The sequence below is a fragment of the Pleurodeles waltl genome, chromosome 6 (genome assembly GCF_031143425.1).
Source record: "Pleurodeles waltl isolate 20211129_DDA chromosome 6, aPleWal1.hap1.20221129, whole genome shotgun sequence".
NCBI lineage: Eukaryota > Metazoa > Chordata > Amphibia > Caudata > Salamandridae > Pleurodeles > Pleurodeles waltl.
In genome coordinates, this window is record NC_090445.1 from 737,941,511 (window position 1) to 737,961,024 (window position 19,514).

General features: G+C 40.0%; 1 protein-coding gene across 1 annotated transcript in view; it reads left to right on the forward strand.

Annotated features, from left to right (window-relative positions):
- SHTN1 (shootin 1) overlaps nucleotides 1–19,514 on the forward strand; it is a 541,662-nt gene that overhangs the window by 56,155 nt on the left and 465,993 nt on the right. Inside the window, exon 2 of the mRNA XM_069239264.1 lies at nucleotides 14,738–14,790. Coding sequence (XP_069095365.1) covers nucleotides 14,738–14,790 — 53 coding nt within the window. The remainder of the gene's footprint in view (nucleotides 1–14,737; nucleotides 14,791–19,514) is intronic.

Genomic DNA, 19,514 nt, shown 5'->3' on the forward strand with positions numbered 1-19,514 from the left:
GGTCTCCTCCCTACTCACTTGTCTAACTTTCTGCTTAGCTCTCTCAATTACTTGAACTTGATAACCTCTTTGTTCAAAGCGTTGAGCCATATCTTGTATACAGGACTCAAAATCCTCTGTTCTGCTACAGTTGCGTCTTGCTCTTATCATTTCTCCATAGGGGATTGTATGTATCTGATGCTTAGGATGAGCACTAGAGGCATGTAATATAGCATTACATGAGGTCGGTTTTCTATATAGTTTACTTTGGATTTTACTGTCAAGAAAAAACAATTCCACATCTAAGAATTCTGTTTTCTCTTCGCTATATTGGTGGGTAAATCTGATATTAGCCTAATTTGTGTTGAGGTAAATACAACATTCCTCCAATTGTATCGCAGTGCCCGTCCATATCATAAGGCAATCCTCTATATATCCCCCCCAATACAATATGTGTGTCTGCCATTTCTCTGCCCCGGACCCCAGATCCACTTTTCCTCGAACCATCCCATAAAGAGATTAGCATACGAAGGAGAGAACCTGGAGCCCATGGCTACTCCTTGCTTCTGTCTATACCATTTGTTGTTAAATAAAAACACATTCTGATTCAGAATCAGATCAACTGTTTCCAAAATCATGTCCGTGTGTTCTAATAGACTTGCCGACCTCCTATAAATCATGTGTCTCGATGCTTGCATCCCCACTTCATGTTTAATACTAGTATACAAAGCCACCACATCCAGGGTAGCCAAAATCATACCCTGTTCCCATTGTATCTCGTTTAACAAACTCAAAATATGTTTCGTGTCTTTAATATACGAAGGCAGATTGTTCACCAAAGGTTGTAAAAAGGTATCTACAAATTCTTATAATTTTTCCGTTGGTCCTCCATTCTCAGAAACTATTAGTCTGCCCGGGGTAAAATCAAGGTTCTTGTGTATTTTTGGAAGCATGTATAAACAATGGAATCTAGGTCGATCAAATCTCACAATATGTATATTCATCATCATCTAACAGGCCTTGTTGGTGCCATACTTTTAATAAATTGTTAATCTTATTTGTTAGGTTCCTAATAGGATTCAATGTCAAGCTCTCATAGCAATTTTTGTCCCTTAGTTGCCTATAGACCTCATTATCATAATCTGTTTTGTTCATTACCACAATATTACCACCCTTATGTGCTTGTTTAATAATAATACTATTGTCATTTTGTAACGCTTTCAATGCCTGCCATTCACCTCTACTCAGATTACTCCTTGTCATGTCTTATCCTTTTATGCAGCTAATTGTCCAGATCATTGTTCACTCGTCTATAGAAAATCTCAATATTAGTGTCAGTCCCCATACTCGGTGTCCAATTGGATCTGGTTTTCAAACCACTTGTTTCATGTAGATCCGAAATAATATTCAGCTCCTTGAGTACCTTTGTTGTCATGTCCGGAAGATCTTCATAGTCGTGATAGATAATAAAGCTGCGGTGTCATGTATATCCTGTATAGAAAGTTCACTCTTCATCACTCCCTCCCTCTTTGTTTTTATCTCTCGTCCAACTTGATGTCTTAATTTGAAAAATCTCTTTAGTTTCAATCGTCTTGTAAATGTATACAGATCTATTTTGTTTCTACATATATCACCACTGCTCGTTTGAGCAGAAACCTAGTCCCCTACTTAGTAATTATATCATATCCGTAGATAGGTCTTTCCCGGATATATTTGTCCCATTCAGGCCCTGATCTAATGGTGGTCTTATACCCTTTTGTCCCAGGTTCTCGTTCTCATACCTCCTCTGGTTTGTTGCACCTCTTCCTCTCTGTCCCCTCTGGGTTTTCCTGTAAGGTCCCTTCTTTTCTCCCGGCTCCCCTGTTTTATCCTCCACATTTCTTGTAAAAAAGTGTTCTCATTTGTGGATATCCCTGTCTGCCTCATGGACTCTTCTCCCTCTAAGTCACTCCCACTCGTGGGGCCCGCACTGACTGAGGATGAGCTTGAACAAATTGATGATGTAGAGGGTGTCTGTGTCATTGGCCCCTTCATTAGGTAATCATATTTTCTTGCGAAGGTAAATACCCTGCCATTCTGGTAGTCCCATTCATCCCTCTTAAGCTTCCTAGCTTTTCTCTGTTTAATCTCTTCCTGATATCCAGATAATATATCACTGAGTATAGTATAATCCTTTTCTATGGTTTCTGGAGGACCCATATCTCGAATTTCCTTTTCCAAAGTGGTTATTTCACCCTGTAATTTAGTCACCTTTCTTTCAGCATTTTCAATCAAAATATCCATTATTCTCATTGAGCTTGCTGTTAGTTCTTTGTCCCGTTGTCTTAAAAGATCAGTATGTAGGTCATCGTATGTGGGAAAGATTTGCGATCCAAGACCCCTTGGAATTCTATTCGATTTTTTATATTGTTTCAAGGTTACCCCATCCCACCATTTCAACATTTCATTTTTCTTCAATTTCTCTAATCTTATGAACCTGTCCTGTAAACCTTCTCTGCGTATTTGATTCCCACTCTTCACAGCTTCCTGAACTGTATGACCACGATTCAAATTACTAAATAATTCTTCTGCCATTTTCTCTCTTTCCGTATTGTAATTGTTATAGAAAATATATTGATATATCTTATGTGTCCCCAAGACAGAGCTGCCTACTACCCTAATTAGAGTTATTCTAAAGCTGGGTGATTCTGAGGAGTATAAATGGCGCTACCTGTCGATCTATTAAAATATCTATTGGTATGCCATATATTTGGTACTAATGATGGTGCACCTAACAGAAGATCTCCCAAAACTCCTTATACTCAGTGATCAGAAGTCACTGATATCAACATTGCTATATACATAGGGCACACATCAAAATATAAAGTCCATTTGAAGTCAGTTTTCTTGTCTTTTTAGTCCTTGAATCCTGATTTCCAGCCGTGAGTCTCAATCATTACTTGTCACTTGCCAACACGTGTTTCGTCCGGGGTGTACCCCCTGACTTCATAAGGGCTGTAAGTACAGAAAACACTCCGTCCATTTCAAGACAAAGTGCTGTAATAATATTATTTTTTTAAAAACTTATAAAAAATCACCAGTGAGAAATACATAGAGAAACCTATAAACCGGCAGTGTTAAAAAAAACGCACATGAAATATACTCCCAACCGTGTTTGCTCATACAGTTAGTTATGCAAGCATATATATGTGCAGTCCTGTTGATAACATTATAACTTATAAGTGTACAAAACACCCCTTCACCATGTTCAAGTACCTATAGCTACCTTCCAACCATTGCTCCATATGTTTCCTTTTATTCTATAGTATTTGATTTGGCGAACAGCCATTTTCCAATGCTAAATTAAAATAAGAAACGGCAAAAGAAGTGTGCAGAATAGAATGCAAGCAGTCCGGAGGCACTCTGCTGCTGCTGGGCGGCTGAAAAATAAATAAATAACAAATATATTTCTAACACAAGGAAGTAGAATGAGGCCCTTTGTGGGGATCATCAGAGGAGGAGTAGTATCGGGAAGTCAAAAAGAAGCACATAATAAGTGAGCAGCCCAGCAACACTTTGAAGCTGCCACATCTTTAATAAAAACGTAAAATTAAAAATATATAACAGCACTAGACAATGCAGAGGTGCAGGAAGCATCATAAAGGGGTGAGTGAAAACAGAATACTTACGGGAGGAAGGAAAAAAGGGTGAGAGCCAGGAAACCTAGGGATTCCACGGTGCGCTGAAATGTAATTAAAAATAAGAACCTCCTTACATATCCAGTGGAAGGAGACAACTTATCCAGTCCTAAGAACATCCTTACATATCCAGTGGAAGGAGACAACTTATCCAGTCCTACTACTCTGATACTGAAATGCTTCTTGGCTGGACAGACACAAGAATAGGGAGGAAAGCCACTGAGCCAATGAGAGATAACTAAACCATCCAGTCTTGAGCATGGGGCTTACTCAAAGACCACTCTGTATGTTATGTATGCGAAACAACAGGTCTACCTGCAGACAGCCACAGCTGTTGATACCTAATACCTAAAACAAGGGGTGTTGTTTACTTACTGCTGCCTCTGTACTGGTTAGAAATGTAGTTTGTTATAATTGCACCAGCTGATCCCACACCCCTCTTAATCCCTACTGCTCTGCATGTTGACAGAATATGAAATAGACAATTGGTCTGCAGAGCCAGTCTGACCTCATTGGAAATAAATTACCCTATACCTCCGTAAAAAGCAAGTTGTTGCTATTTATGGTCTCTTTATCTCCTTGATCTTATCTTCAATTTTGCGATATTAAGTTCTCAACACCTTCATCCATGTCTTTCCAGTAAAGGGGGTTAGCTTCACCAATGATAGAACATTTGGAAGCCAAAGAGTATGTATTCATCTCTTCAGCATAATTTATGCCTGGCTCCCTCTCCATCATTCTGGGTAGCCTAGACTCCAGACTTCATTGACATGTTCTGGTCAATAATACATAGTTGCTTTACATAGGAATGGCTGGCTGGGCTTTTAAGCTAAGTAGGGTAAGAGGTATCTACATTATATCCCCCATTGCTTTAGTAGACATTTCAGTGCACTCAATGCCTTCTACACTATAACCTGTTCTGAAATCATGCATCTGCTAGGTACCTCTCAGATCCTTAAACTGTATAGGGAGTGTGGACCCAAACAGCCTGTGCAATATGCTTTGTAGTATGTAGATCTGCACCACACTGACAACTGCTTAGGTTGCTTGGACGGTAATGTTTTGTGTCATTCCCAGCTTGCTTGCCATCTTATAACTGTTGCCCTTCAACACTTAAGAAAAGTGCATTTCACTTACTCTAGTTATCAAACCAAATGTCACGACCATACTCCTAGCAGTAGGAAACAAGTCTATCTTACCTCCAGTATTTTGCAGTCCGTGTGCACACAATTAAAGTTGAATGACAGCAGAATACTTATATACTTTACTCTTTGACATAGCCTTGTGTGATATGTGGAATGAGAAATTGACCCAAACAACTATGTGCCCCCATCTCCTCTATGAGAAGTAGACAGTTTCATTGTTTTGAAAGGAAGAACAATCCACCAAAACAGTGACTTTGCTCCGAGATAGTCTGAACCTAAAATTATTCTTACAAGTAACAACATCTTGGTAGAAAATAATATCCATCAATAACCATTAAGGCAACGTTTCTGCTTACAAACCCTTCAGCACAAGCAGCTTGACCTAGTATGTAATGCAGTGGGTAAGGTTTTCAGAGAAGCAAACATCATCACATCTTAACATAGGCATGCCTAAAATCCTCTCTACTGACAGAAGATATTCTGAACCAGGTTATCCTCTTAACAAGTGATTGGTAAAACTCTTCCATTCAATTTGAGACGAGTACCTATCCATTGTTAGGTGAATTAATAGATCTGTCATTACTACCAAGCCATTCCCTCACATTTTCAGTCTGTTATTAGGTTAAGTCTTGTTTTATACTACACGCTTCCAGGATGCAATATCATATCATGCACATGATAGGGTTGCTATTTTACCCAACTATGCATTAAATGAGAGGCAAGTTGCAAAAGATAAGATTTAAAATCGGCCCTTGATTTTTTTTATGCATTTAATTTCTAAGAAACTATTGAGAGAACTGCCATTTAACTGAGCTTTAGATACCCAGACCCTGACTACTTGCATAGGGCTGGAGGTGTTACAGTATTTTATCCTCTTGTATTTATCCATATTTGTTTTCCATATTTTTGTGTTTTGTGAAAATATCAATTTGCATCTGAAATGTTTTCACATTTATTTAACCAGTGGATGTGCACTCTCACTTAGATGCCTATAGAGTTTTAGTTCTGCATTCCCAATAGTCTTTCTGTTTGTACATTCCTCTCCTTTCTTTTTTTTTTTCCTCATCCAGTTACAGCGGGTTAACAATCGCCCAGCACTGATGCCAGCCACGAATTTGCTAATAGCTATGTCTCATATTGCGGCTCCTTTTTTCTTGTAAAACTATTTGCTGAGTGCCTTAAGCACAAAGTTGATACCCTGGGGCATTAATTTTGAAGAGTGTGAACTCATAGTTGCAGTCATAGACAAAATAAAAGAGAAGAAAGTGTAGGTTCCTTGTGCAGTATCATAATGGAAGAGGTGACTTAAGTTGGACCTGCTGTGTTCTCTTTGACTGGAACTCATCTATCTAGATCTGTGATTTGAAGTAACGATCTTTATTTTTTATGAGGATATTGTGACGTATCGTAGCAAAGAAAGCATAAACTATAATTGTTAGGAAGCAGCTCTGGATTGGAATAGATTTCAACCCATGGGAGAGAAGGTGCACTGGCTCCCCTACTCAAACATTTTAAGTCACAATAGGTAACAGTTAAAGTCATTGACTTGACCCTAGCGCAGTTGCTCTGTCATTCAGAGAAAAACACTTGTCCTGGAGACATGGTCTCAGAATTCTGATACTTATTAATCAGTGATAATTGGGCATTTTGCTGTCTTTCAGGGACTAAACACTGATGCAGGCTGTCACTGCTTTGTTCTCTTATTTCATTGCCCTTGAAATAGTGAGAGAACTCTCTGGCTCACAGCAAAGTTAGAAAAATCCCAGTCGTGGCCTGAAAAAAGTGTATGTATTATTCCAAAACACAAGAGGCTGACTCATAACTTTTGAAAAATGAAGATACTGTTTCTGATTTGAAGAAAGACTGGCTATACTAGAAGTGAAGCTGTGTTTTCTTACTTTTATCCTGAAAGGCCAACATGGGTGTGGTAGTTTGTAAAATATCTACCTGTCCAAAGGATGGGATGGTTTAGTAGTTATCCATTATCTACATGTCGGGACACATCATGGGACATTGGGTCATCTCACTTTAGCCATTGGTTAACTTCACAGTGAGAGTTGGCATTCTGCTCTTTCACAAGGAGCATGTCCACACAAAAACATGGTCCCTTCAGGAACTGCTTTGGCAATGTGCTTTTATGCTTTTTGCTAATTTTTTATATCGAGCTTTCAAGACCTCTTGTATACTTTAGAATATTTCTTTGTGGGCTTAAAGCCCGCCCACTACTTTCCATTTGTTCGCTTCATTGTTCTTTCAAAATCTTAGCTTGCTGGTGGTCAATCCTTCCTCTTTGTCCCTCTTTTTTAGCTTTCGTTTTCTCCCACAGAGCAGGGAACAAGTACTGTAGCTTTATGCTTTGGTTCTTTATCTGTTCCTTTGAGGAACTACTTTATTATTTCTTCCCTGCTTATATTACAATGTGGGTGCGTAGTTCAGAGCAGCCATGCTCCTTCGGGAACTGGTTGAGCAAATCCTCCAGTAGATCTCCCTTTCCCAACTGCTCCCTCTGCAAACAGGGAACAAACAGCGGGTGGTCGCTTCTATGGCCAGCTCGCTCTCACTCTGTTTGTTTTGTTTAAGTGGCTTCTACAGCATATGTCACCATGTCTGAAGAGATCGTGGTGAGTAAAGGTCATGCTGCCGTTCGTTTATTTTAACTGGTTATTCTCTGTTGTCCATGAAGCACCATTTAGAGGGTGTGTGTAAAGAGTGCAGTAAAATATTAATTAAAAGACTTGTGTGGTTTCTGACAGAGGCCAAATAGCAATTGCAAGGGAGCGCTGCACTCACTTCCGCCTCAGTAACACATTGGACAGTGACATTTTTAAGCCCCAGTTATGTCTTGGTTTTGATTCCCGTTATTTGAAAAAAGATTTGCTACGCACGTACTCCGTCCTTGCCCTTTGTGTTTGCTTAATAGCTCCAAGTGTCGTGTGGTGGGAGTGCTGGAGGTTTCAGATGGAGCCTCTTGCCCCCCGTATCTGTTTCCTGTGTGCTGCTCCCTCCTTCCTTTGACCCTCTACCCCACATGTTCCCACCAGGACTGGCAGCCTGTAGGAGCATGAACCAGACGCTAGTCCTCCAGCAGGTCTCCAGTGCCCCACTGCTCCCTCTGCAAACATAAAACATACAGGAGGGGGGAGAAGTTTTTAGGACCAGCTCGCCCTCACTCTCTTTGTCTTGTTGTTATTTCTACATACCGCAAACTGGACCTGAAGGTATTTAAGTGCTTTACACGAGCACCAGTTACATTACACAAGGACACATTAATTTTTGTTGGCACAGAAAGATTAAGAGATTTGCCCAGAGTCACACTGTGTTGAGCCTATCGCTAAAACTCGAACCTGGTTCTTAAGTCTGAAGGCTTGCATGAGGCTTCAAGACTGTGGCACGAAATCATGTACTGTCTCATGCTCACAGGGACTTGATGCATGGTCAATGTCTATGCGTTCCTCATGTCACGTTTAGTCTTCCTTAGGAATATTCTAAATTGCTGTAATGGGTTTTGTTGAATCGCAATGTAATTTACTGCATGTGTATTGCCGCTGGTATTGTTGGCCTTTTGCATGCCCTTCTGTATGTTTTTGTTCCCCAAAGATCCATGGAAACGAGTCTGCGTCTTGTGACTTCTACAGCACTGTTACTGAGGCAGCAAATGTTTCCGGCTGCCTCACAAAGTATACATGCTTTAATATAACAGCCATGTTAAATGTAATTCTTACATAGTTTATACAAAACACCTGGCGGGGGTGCCACCATAAAGCATCATAGTGGGATAGTTATAAAAAGCACATAATTCAAAGCCTCTACCTCACACACCATTCCATTGTATTTCATTGTGCGAAACAATACAATTTCCAAATATTGAAATCCTATTCAAGAGCAGAAGGTCTCGCACAGATTATTTTCTTTCTTGTTTTCGTCTCAGTTATGTTGGATTTTGCTGCCAATGCTCTGTTTTGTCTTTTTTGTAAAACAAAAAAAAACAACAAAAAAAAACTTTACAGCCCCTTAGCTCCTGGGTTGTTCCCCTGCCCCTCCACTCCCCCCGCCACAGCCCCCACCCCCTGGATTCCCTGTTGGTGCTGCACATCTGGGATTGGCCTTCCTTATTAATCTTTACAGCCCGACCCATGTCCCCCTTTGCACCTCACACTCCACCACTACCCCCACTCAGCAGAATTTATCTTCCATGCTCCATGGTTGCCACCCACACAGCTTGGTGGAGTCTTCGCTGATATGAGGCATCTCGACTGTGCTGGTTTTCTGCCAAAATATTCCTATTATGCACTGCAGTTTTTTTTTGTTTTTTTCAAATAAGGTAAGGCCTGTCTGTTCACCTGGGACTATAGTCGTGGAGTCCTGGTGTCCTGGTTTGTGTTACATCTCCGTCCCACCCACTTTCAGTTACTATATAGTAACATTTGGTGTGTGTATATATAAAATACAGCTGCAGTGAGAAATGTGAGTGTGCGCACCTTTTTTTTTTTTTTTTTTTTTTTTTTTTTAGCACGCAGCATATTGGTATATAGAGCGAAACAAAGGACTCAAATTGAGTGAAAGTCAGCATTGCAGCCCTTATTTTCTGTTGTTCCTGTCCCTTCCATTCTCCATGCGTACCTGTGTGACCCCATCTGTGTGTAGTTCTGAGAAGGGCAGACTCGCTGGGTCAGCTCATTGTTCCTTGAAGATAAGAGTTTTGGTGGCAAGAGAACTGAAGCTTTCTTGCTTATCCTTACTTATACATCCAACCTTGTTATTTACAGGACCAGAAAATATGACACGAGTTAGGAGACTGTGAAAGTTGTATCTCTGCATCTGCGCGAATGCTTCCACGCGCACATATTAACTTACAGAGTTTTGGCTTTAGCACAGTACAATCCATGCAACCATTAATACTTTCACAGAAGATACTGTAAAACATTTGCCAGGCCCATTGACTTCTGAAGGTAGGGGGGCAAGCAATGGTAATTTGAAATGCCCTTGCGGGGGGGCTAAGCCTGGATGGGAAGCCTCGGTAGAGGTTTTCTTAAAAATGAATCCATGTGATAAGCTTGTTGTTTTTGTGTAACCAAGACACATGAGAAAATGATTGAATTCAATTGCAGATGTGTAATGTGCTCCATGGCTAAACACTTATAGGGTCCCAAAAGCGAGACCCATTGGCTATGCCAATGCTTGTTTTATATAGGTGGGGCACATTAGCATCCGCAACAGTAACGCTCTACAAAAGCCAGGACAGAACACAACAAGCATTTACAAAGAACCAAAACATGGCAGCGAACGCTACCTTAGAGCTATTGACTTTGCTAATGTTTGTGCGTGTTTACAAAAAAGTAATTTTCTTCAGAATATTTGTAACAGACTAGAATTTAACAGGTGTTGTTTCATTTATAAGATTATTATATTATTATTATCATTATTATATCTTGGTATTTATTTAATAATGTGTGGATGTAACACAACTGATAGGCTGTTCTTTTCCAGTGTTATTTCTTAATAATTGTTTAACAAAAAAATTATTATTAGATACGTTTTTAAAGGTTTTAAAAACAATTATAACCGATAAAACGCCACTTAAGGGAACATTTCCTTTTTAGTGGAAACCAGAAAACATCAGATTTTGCTTCACTTTTACTCCTCTAATGGTCTCTGGATTCAAGACAGTATAAAAGTGCAGCAGTTAACTTTCAGCAATTCTCTCTGATGGGTGTTCCTGCTATGTCCCACTCATGCCATAGTAAGCTCTTTGGACCATCCCCACAGTCCCTTAAACCTACTTCGACTCCTATAGTAGAGCTTGGCTCAGCTTGCGGCTTCAGCTCATTATTCACTGCATGTTGTTGTGTACAGGCCAGCAGTTTCTCAGCTGAATTCTGGGCAGGTTCTCAGTAAGGACAAACAGATTTTTGTCCTCTCTCCTTCACCATAAGCCTTGATCACATTTGCTTTCTAAAAGATCAGAGATCAAGATTGTGGCAACAAACATCACTCTGTATCCTGACGCCTCTAGAATCAATGTGCTGTACCCAATACTCTTCTTAGTTTTATAGGGTGATGGTCTAAAAAGTATACATTTAGGAACTTATCTCCTGAGACAGAGGGACAAGGTATAGATCAATAACAACTTCAGCAATCAGACGGAGGCCCGGAAGAGGCCTAAGTTCTCGTTTTGCTGAAACGAAGCTGCCTACAATGCATTTAATAACACAGAAAATCTACAACTACGGGCAGTGCGGTTCGAAATCATATGTGCTACAGACAGCACAATTAAAAAAAAAAACATACATGCATGCACCAGTTCTGACCACCCTCAATACTGAAGTAGTGTTCATCCCTAAGTTACATTTTCATTCCTACTGCCTCCATATCAAAATGAAGTTCGGAGCCTATGGTGCTGAAACAAGGTCTGGCACTTTTCAAAATCACCCGTACAAACTACGGTGACATTAAATAAAATTGTAGAACTAAGCGTATACTTTTCATCAAGATGGAAAATGCACTAGTGCAGTGAGCACTGAAAGGAGCACAGTCACTGAATTGCTTTCAAATGAACAAAGGCCCACATGTGTGGAAAAAATAAATTCTTAGCAGTCCCTCTATTGACTGTCAAATAAACACAAGATGCCATAAGCATGGCCTGGCAACGTAGCATAAACTGTTCATGTTGTGAACTGCACAGACAAACACTTCTGCTTCTTTACACAGCAGATGAGTTTGCTATCACAAATATTCCTTTAGCTTACAGCATGCACATTAATTCTTCTGCAGACTTCTCGCCCAGACCCACATAGAGCAGGAATAGAGTCAGAATACCACATTTATTATCTCATTACTTTAGTTCAGTACTTTCTTGGTATCTCAAGACAAAGAACAGGACAGTGTGCTTTCAATTTGAGAGCACTGAGCATCCCACAATACATATCACATGTCCCAAGTGGAAATTCTTATTCTGTTGATTTCTGAAGAATAGAATAGAAGAGCAGAGAGGTGTGCTATATGCTCACCATTAACTTTGTATCTGCTGCAATCAAAGCTTAATCATGTGCAAACATATCTGCACTCATGCTCACCCTCGACATGGGGCCGGACTGGACTGCTAGAGAGAGAACTTTGAGTGCTGGGAAATGAAACCTGCAGGGATGTAAGAGAAATAAGGAAAAGTTGCTTAGAAGAGCAGATTTGAGGAAAAGGAACAGAGAAATTCCATAAGAGCAGGAAAGAAGGAAGGAAGAATTGGCAATATGAATGAACCAACTAAGAAAGTAAAACCCACATTCTTTAAAACCACTTAAGAAGACACCATACCTGTGATGTTTTACACACAAAAAAACAGTAAACACTGTTAACCACCAATTTTTAACATTTTAAAAAACATTGGTGAATCCTGAAAAAAAACACCGGAATTCAAAGCAAATAGAAACTGAAACAGGAACACCTGTCTATTAATAGAATACATTTTGAGGGCAGGTCTTTCCACAGGGCATCCTGTTGATCGACTGGTTGGGAAATGAAGTCCTTTTCTGCGTTCTCTTGTGGTCATAAAAAACAGCCAGTTAAAATGATCCTGCTTATCCATTTGTGACTAGAAAATTGTAGTAATTTGACCTGCTGCACATGACCTAAAACAATATCTCATCATTCGTAACTCGCACCCACTATCTTTGTGAGCATATCAGATTGCATTTAGAATTCACACTGCAGTAAAAATGCTTCTTTATTTGCAGGCAGTGAGGCCGTTTTGATAATCGTGTTATCCTTTCCCTCAGCCTTGCTCCTTTGTCCTCTTTCTTAGAGGGTGTGGTGAAAATGTTTTGCAATTTTTAAAAGGGGCTGAATTGGCCCAAAAAACAACCAGCAGAAGTTAGATCTCGAAAGTGATGAACGTCACCCTATTACAACAAAAATAATTTCTAAAGAAGAAGATAAAGAGGTCTAAAATCAAATTAATTCAGTACAGTAAAAAAGTCTTTATTATTTTATTGCCTTCAAAGTTCCATAATCGATAAAGTTTAAAGAAGTTTATTTTTCACTATACCATCACATAATTTAAATTTTAAAGCAGGTCATAACAAGCCAACACGTTTTGCGAATATAACATCATTTTGATTTTTTTCTAAGCCCTAAACTCTTTCACTTATGTAATTGAAGAAACTTTTATATATAAAAAACTGTATTAAAAATTATATTTAAAGAAGAAAAAAAGAATAAAGTAAATAACTTTTATGATTGCTATCTAATATGGAACTTTCAAGAGAATAAAATAATAAATTGTAAGTACAATTTTAAAAGACTGCATAAATTTGATTTTTGACCTCATCTTCTCTGGTGAAAATGTGTTCATCTCTTTGTGTCTTGACTAAAGTATATGTCTGAGAAAGCCAATTCTAGTGACTATACCCAGTCCAAAATGCTGTCAGATTTCCCTTGATGCAAATTTGTCTTAAGGAACTCTTTGACCTCAATTTTCCACTCTCTGTTGGGAAAGAGATTTGCTTTAAGTCAGTCTGCATAATTTCCTAGCAATCTTTGGAACTGGCCTGGAAAATCTGACTGCTAAATTCACAGTTCATAAACTGCGTCTTCCTCTGCTCTCTGCAGATGTCTGTCATCTCTGCAAACCCAAACACGGGAAAAACAAGGTGTCAGGGTTTTTGTGTGTGAAAATGCATATCTGTCACCCGGGCGCCTTGAACCCACTACCTGCGCTCTTAAGAATGACTTTAAGGCCAGGGATGTATGAAATTCAAATAATTTGCTGTAGATTAGTTACGCAAATGTTCTGAAAAATTATGCATAATTACCCGAAATGCAAAACTATGATTTGGCGCAATGTTTTATCTTGAAGAGTGTATCATGCTATATTTTAGATTGAAATGTGTCAGACGGGAGGGAGGGCACATTTCGAGCTAAAAAAAACAAAAAACACAATAACACCAGCACTGCAAACAGCAGCTGCTCATGTTGTTCCTGTGTGTTTGCACTAAATTTTTGTCTCGAATGGCATAAAATTGGGTGATGTGCTGTAACACTGTAATTTCACGTAGCAAGCGTAACACGAAAGTGCCAAAATTAGGTCCCTGTAACTGAAATTTCATCCTGGTTTATTAAGTATTAGTCTCTTCTGGGCTTACACTATCTTTGCACGCCCCACATTCACCTCCCCACCCCTGAAGCTGCCATTATTGTAATTCTTCTTCACACTGACCGATGTCACCTCACTGGCATGCTCCATGTTTTTAACGTAAAATAAACACATTATATAAATTGCGTGTCTGTCAGGCAGTGTGTACAATAATACTTTATTACTTAAACTGGACTTCGGTATATTTTATGATTGGTTGTAAAGTATATAAAGCGGCATAAGCTAATGAAAACATGCCATTCCTCTAGTTTCTGAGATTTAATGTACTTCACACTGAATTATAGCTCAAAAATATTTAGGATTAAAGTAGTGGACTAATTTGGAACCCAAAGTGCGCCTTTGCGCACTCAAAATCCACCAGCATTATGGATTTCCGACAGGTGTATGTTTAGGGTTAGGAGTAGGAAAGATTGTATTCCATATGAAGGCAATGCAAAATAGGTATCCAGGGAAACGCATGTAAAACTACTTTTAATGCCTGAAGCAAGTGCCTTTCTCCAGTGGAGAAGGGCATGGAACACTCCTAATATTTCACCTCAGAGATAGGGCAGAAAAAGCCATTTTGCTGGTCTTAAAAATATTTATGCTAGGTCAGTGGTTAGCTACTTGGACTGCCAAAGTAAATTCGCGTATCCTGTATTAAAATAGTTTAGCTTTTCATTTCACTTCAGTTGTTCTATTCAAGGAGGGCGAATATCTCTGTTTTCTTCATTTCTACAATCTCCAGGTGACTGCAGTGTGTTATATTTCTGCACAGTTTAACCAGGTTCCTTGTCGTTCTTCTCTTGCAGCCGTTGACAAGTATGAAGAGCTGAGAGCCGAAAACTTGAAGACGCAAGATGAGGTCAGTGCTGACTCAAGTCATTCTTGTTTCTAAGTGCGACCAGCGCCTTAATAGATATAAATTGTCGGGGCGGACGGGGTTTGGGGCTTGCGGACTGGCTCAGTCTTTGGCATTTTCGATTGACCCTATACCAAGTTCAGCAGACTCCTTTAAACATACACAGTCACGTAGTTTGAAGTGAAATAGAAAGGCAGGCATTCAGTCACAGTTTGGAAGTACGTTTTTGTGTTATTCAGTTCTGCAAAGTAAGTAGATCAAATGTGTTAAGTGTTTTGAAATGGTAGAGGTAAGGAGTTTTAGATTTCTGGGACAGATTGAGGTAAAGGGAGATATGTTTTTTTAGGATTCAGGGGTGGGTAGGGATAAAGGGAGAATCTGGATTTTTTGGAGTTCAGGGGAGGAAGAGGTAAAAAGAGTAAGTGGGCCTGGCTTAGAGATAACAGCAAATTGAAAAATAAATAGTGAAGCGGTTCAGGTTTGAGTTTATGCCCTAAAAAGAAGGCTATGCAAAATAGTTCACATTGGACATTTTTAACAGGTGTTAGGTAAACACCATAACTGCATAGCAAGGCAAAGTTTCATGTTTGGACAGTAAAAACATTGGAACATATAGTGTGTTAGAACTGCTGGAGATTGAGTTAGGCGAAATTCCTGCATTTCTATAGAGGCATTTTCAAAGCATAGAAGTTAACGGGTAGCCACTGTAGCCAGCTTTTAGCAAGGCCTCCTTAATGGAAGAGCATGTCTTAAATATGTTATTGCAAGCCACGCATTTTAAAACCCCTTATGCCAGGGGCTGGGCCATTTGTTTGAAAAACATTTTTTACTGCGTTCATACGAGTTGCCACCTGGCTGTTTTTTTTTTGCATGGCCGCCATTTTAATGTCCTAGAAGGTACAAAAAATATGAACATCCACAATAGTCTGTATTTTTTTTATACCTTTATCAGTACACCCTTTAAACAATAAATACAAGAAGATAGCACTTTAACCCCTTCGCTGCCACGCCTTTTCCCCCCTCAAGTGCCAGGCCTTTTTTTGGCTATTTGGGACAGTTAGTGCTTAGGCCCTTATAACCTTTTGTCCACATAAGCTACCCACGCCAAATTTGTGTCCTTTTTTCCAACATCCTAGGGATTCTAGAGTTACCCAGAGTTTGTGGGTTCTCCTGCAGGAGACCAAGAAATTAGCCAAAACATAGCGAAAATTTCATATTTTTTTTCAAAAATAGGAAAGAAGGACTACAGAAGAAGGCTTGTGTTTTTTCCCCTGAAAATGGCATCAACAAAGGGTTTGCCGTGCTAAAATCACCGTCTTTCCAGCTTTCAGAAGCAGACAGACTTGCATCAGAAAACCACATTTTTCAACACAATTTTGGCATTTTAGTGGGACATACCCCATTTTTATTATTTTTTGTGGTTTTAGTCTCCATCCAGTTAGTGACAGAAATGGGTGTGGAACCAATGCTGGATCCCGGAAAGCTAAACATTTCTGAAAAGTAGACAAAATTCTGAATTCACCAAGGGGTCATTTGTGTAGATCGTACAAGGTTTTCCTACAGAAAATAATAGCTGAAATAAAAGAAATATTGGAATTGATGTGAAAGGATCAGCAATTTTTCTCCACGTTTTACTCTGTGACTTTTTCCTGCCGTGTCAGCTTTTTAAAGCAATATACCGTTCTGTCTGCTGGACTCTTCTGGTTGTGGGGATATATAGGGCTTGTAGGTTCATCAAGAACCCTAGGTACCAGAGCCAATAAATGGGCTGCACCCTGCAATGGGTTTTCATTCCATACCGGGCATACAGCAATTCATTTGGTGAAATATAAAGAGTGAAAAATAGGTATCAAGAAAACCTTTGTATTTCCAAAATGGGCACAACATAAGGTGTTGAGAAGCAGTGGTTATTTGCACATCTCTGAATTCTGTGGTCCCCATACTAGCATGTGAATTATAGGGCATTTCTCAAATAGACGTCTTTTTTACACACTGTCTTACATTTGGAAGGAAAAAAATGTAGAGAAATACAAGAGGCAATAACACTTGTTCTGCTATTCTGTGTTCCCCCACGTCTTCTGCTTAAAATAGTACTTCACTTGCGTGGGTAGGCCTAATGCCCCCGACAGGAAATGTAGCATGGACACATCACATTTTTACATTGAAAACTGACGTGTTTTTTGGAAAGTATCTAGCTGTGGATTTTGGCTTCTAGCTCAGCCGGCACCTGAGAAAACCTACCAAACCTGTGCATTTTTCTGAAAACTAGACACCTAGGAGAATTAAGAATGGGGTGACTTGTAGGGCTACTGCCATGTTCTGTTACCCAGAATCCTTTGCAAACATTCAAACTTGTAAAAAAAAAAACCCCAAAACACAACTTTTTCCTCACATTTCGGAGATAAAAAGTTCTGGAATCTGAGAGGAGCCACACATTTCCTTCCTCCCAGCATTCCCCCAAGTCTCCCAATAAAAATGGTACCTCACTTGTGTGGGTAGGTCTAGTGCCCGCGACAGGAAATGCCCCAAAACAAAACATGGTCACATCATAATTTCCCAAAGAAAACTGAGCTGTTTTTTGCAAAGTGCCTAGCAATGGATTTTGGCCTGTAGGTCAGCTGGCACTGAGGGAAACCTAGCAAACCTATACATTTTTGAAAACACCTAGGGGAATTCAGAATGGGGTGACTTGTAGGGCTCCCACCAGGTTCTGTTTCCCAGAATCCTTTGCAAACCTCAAAATGTTGCGAAAAAACACTTTTTCCTCACATTTCAGTGATGGAAAGTTCCGGAATCTGAGGGGAGCCACAAACTTCCATCTACCCAACGTTCCTCCAGGTCTCCCAATAAAAATGATACCTCACTTGTGTGTGTGGCCCAGGTGCCTGCAACAGGAAAAGTCCAAAAACTTGTAGAGATTGAGTGGATAGCATAGCGAGTTGATAAGCACGTTTTTTTCTTTTATACATTTTTAAACTGACTCTGTTTTGAGGACCCTCACATGTGAGGTATCATTTTATTTGGGAGACTGAGCGGAGCACTGGGTGGTAGGAAATTTGTGCTGTCGCTGTAATCCTACAAAGAAAGGTGAGGAAAATATGCTTTTTTTAAGCAAATTTTGTGGTTTGCAGAGGAATCTAGGTAAGAAAATGTTGGGGGGATCCATGCAAGCCACACCTCCCTGGACTCCTCTGGGTATCTTGTTTTTAAAAATGTCTGGGTTTGGTAGGTTTCCCTAGATGATCGCCACAGTTGGGACCAAAAACACAGGTTCCACCCCCCCCCCCCCCACCCCTTGAAAAACAGTGTTGCAATAAATCATTTTGATGTGCCCACGTCCTTCTGAGATATTCCAAACACTAAAAATGTGAATAAAACACACTTAGGTTATGTTAAGAATACCCCTCACCCACCAACACGGTTGGTGGCATGCTTCATCATCGGGGTCCCACCCGAGACACCTAGCATGTCACGGGTGTGGTCCGACGCCTGATTAGAGTGGAGCAGGTTTTGTAATTTTTACCACACAGTCATTTTTACCATACATACTGTTTGGATTTGGCAAGAGTGTGAGTGATGGTTCAGCTGATCAAATTTTATTTACCAGAGATTTTAAAAAAAATGAAATACACTGTCAATAACTGAAAGGCCAAAAATCCGAACCAATGACTCACAGCTCGTGAGCTGCAAAGCCGCATCAAAGCACCAACCGCTTTACAGTCCATTCACACACCTTTCATACATGAGATGCACAAGACCATTCATGCCTCCAGCTGCGGGCCCAGCACATTACAACACTCGCATCAGCAGACAGCGCCATTCAAGGCCTCATCACTTTCATAGGCCCTCATTCCTGATACAGCGATCACACCAGCTGATGGGAGTGTGTGTAGAGGCGTTTGGCTGGCAGTGTGTTGCAGTGGTCAACAGCAAGTCACTATTTACACTGCCAGCTAAGCGCCACTCCACGCACACCGCCATCACTTTTTTTTTAAACAAAAAAAGAGACCACTAACTAATCACAAATAAGTACAAAACTACAAACTCAAAAGCTCTAACTAATTGCATGACAGTAATGCCAACCATGAAACTGAACAAAAAATATAAAACAATACAAAGCAGGCACTTTTCACTCATGGTAGTTCCCAATAATTCTTTTGGGTGTGGTAACTTCTAAAACAGCCAGCCACACACAGCCCAGGCTTAGAAGGACGATCAGGGCAGTAGTTCCGAGTCTCCCGCCGGATACCTCTTTGGGCACAGACTCTACATTTCTTAGTAGGAAAGACTTTTTGGGGCGTGGGAGGAATGTGATTGGGAAAGTGGTGATCTTTCAATCTAGCCACATCTCCACCACTGCTACTCTAGGAACTCTTGCCTGTTCTACCACAATAAGGCTCCCTATCACCGACTCCTGAAATTTAACAAAGTTCATCCTTGACTCAGGGAAACAATCCTTGAACACAATAAAAGCATTAAAAGTTGCTAACTGAAACAAATGGATCGCCAACTTTTTATACCAAAAGTAATACTTAGAAATAGCAGTGTTAGGTTCCAACCTCTGGTTTACTCTATCAACACCACCCATGTGCTTATTGTAGTCTAGAATACACACAGGTTTGCGCACTTCAGCAACTTGAACCCAAACAGCCACAGGTGAAGTACTCTCATCATGTATGGTAGTTGACATGTAGACATCCCTTCTGTCTGCAAATTTCAGGTCTAGC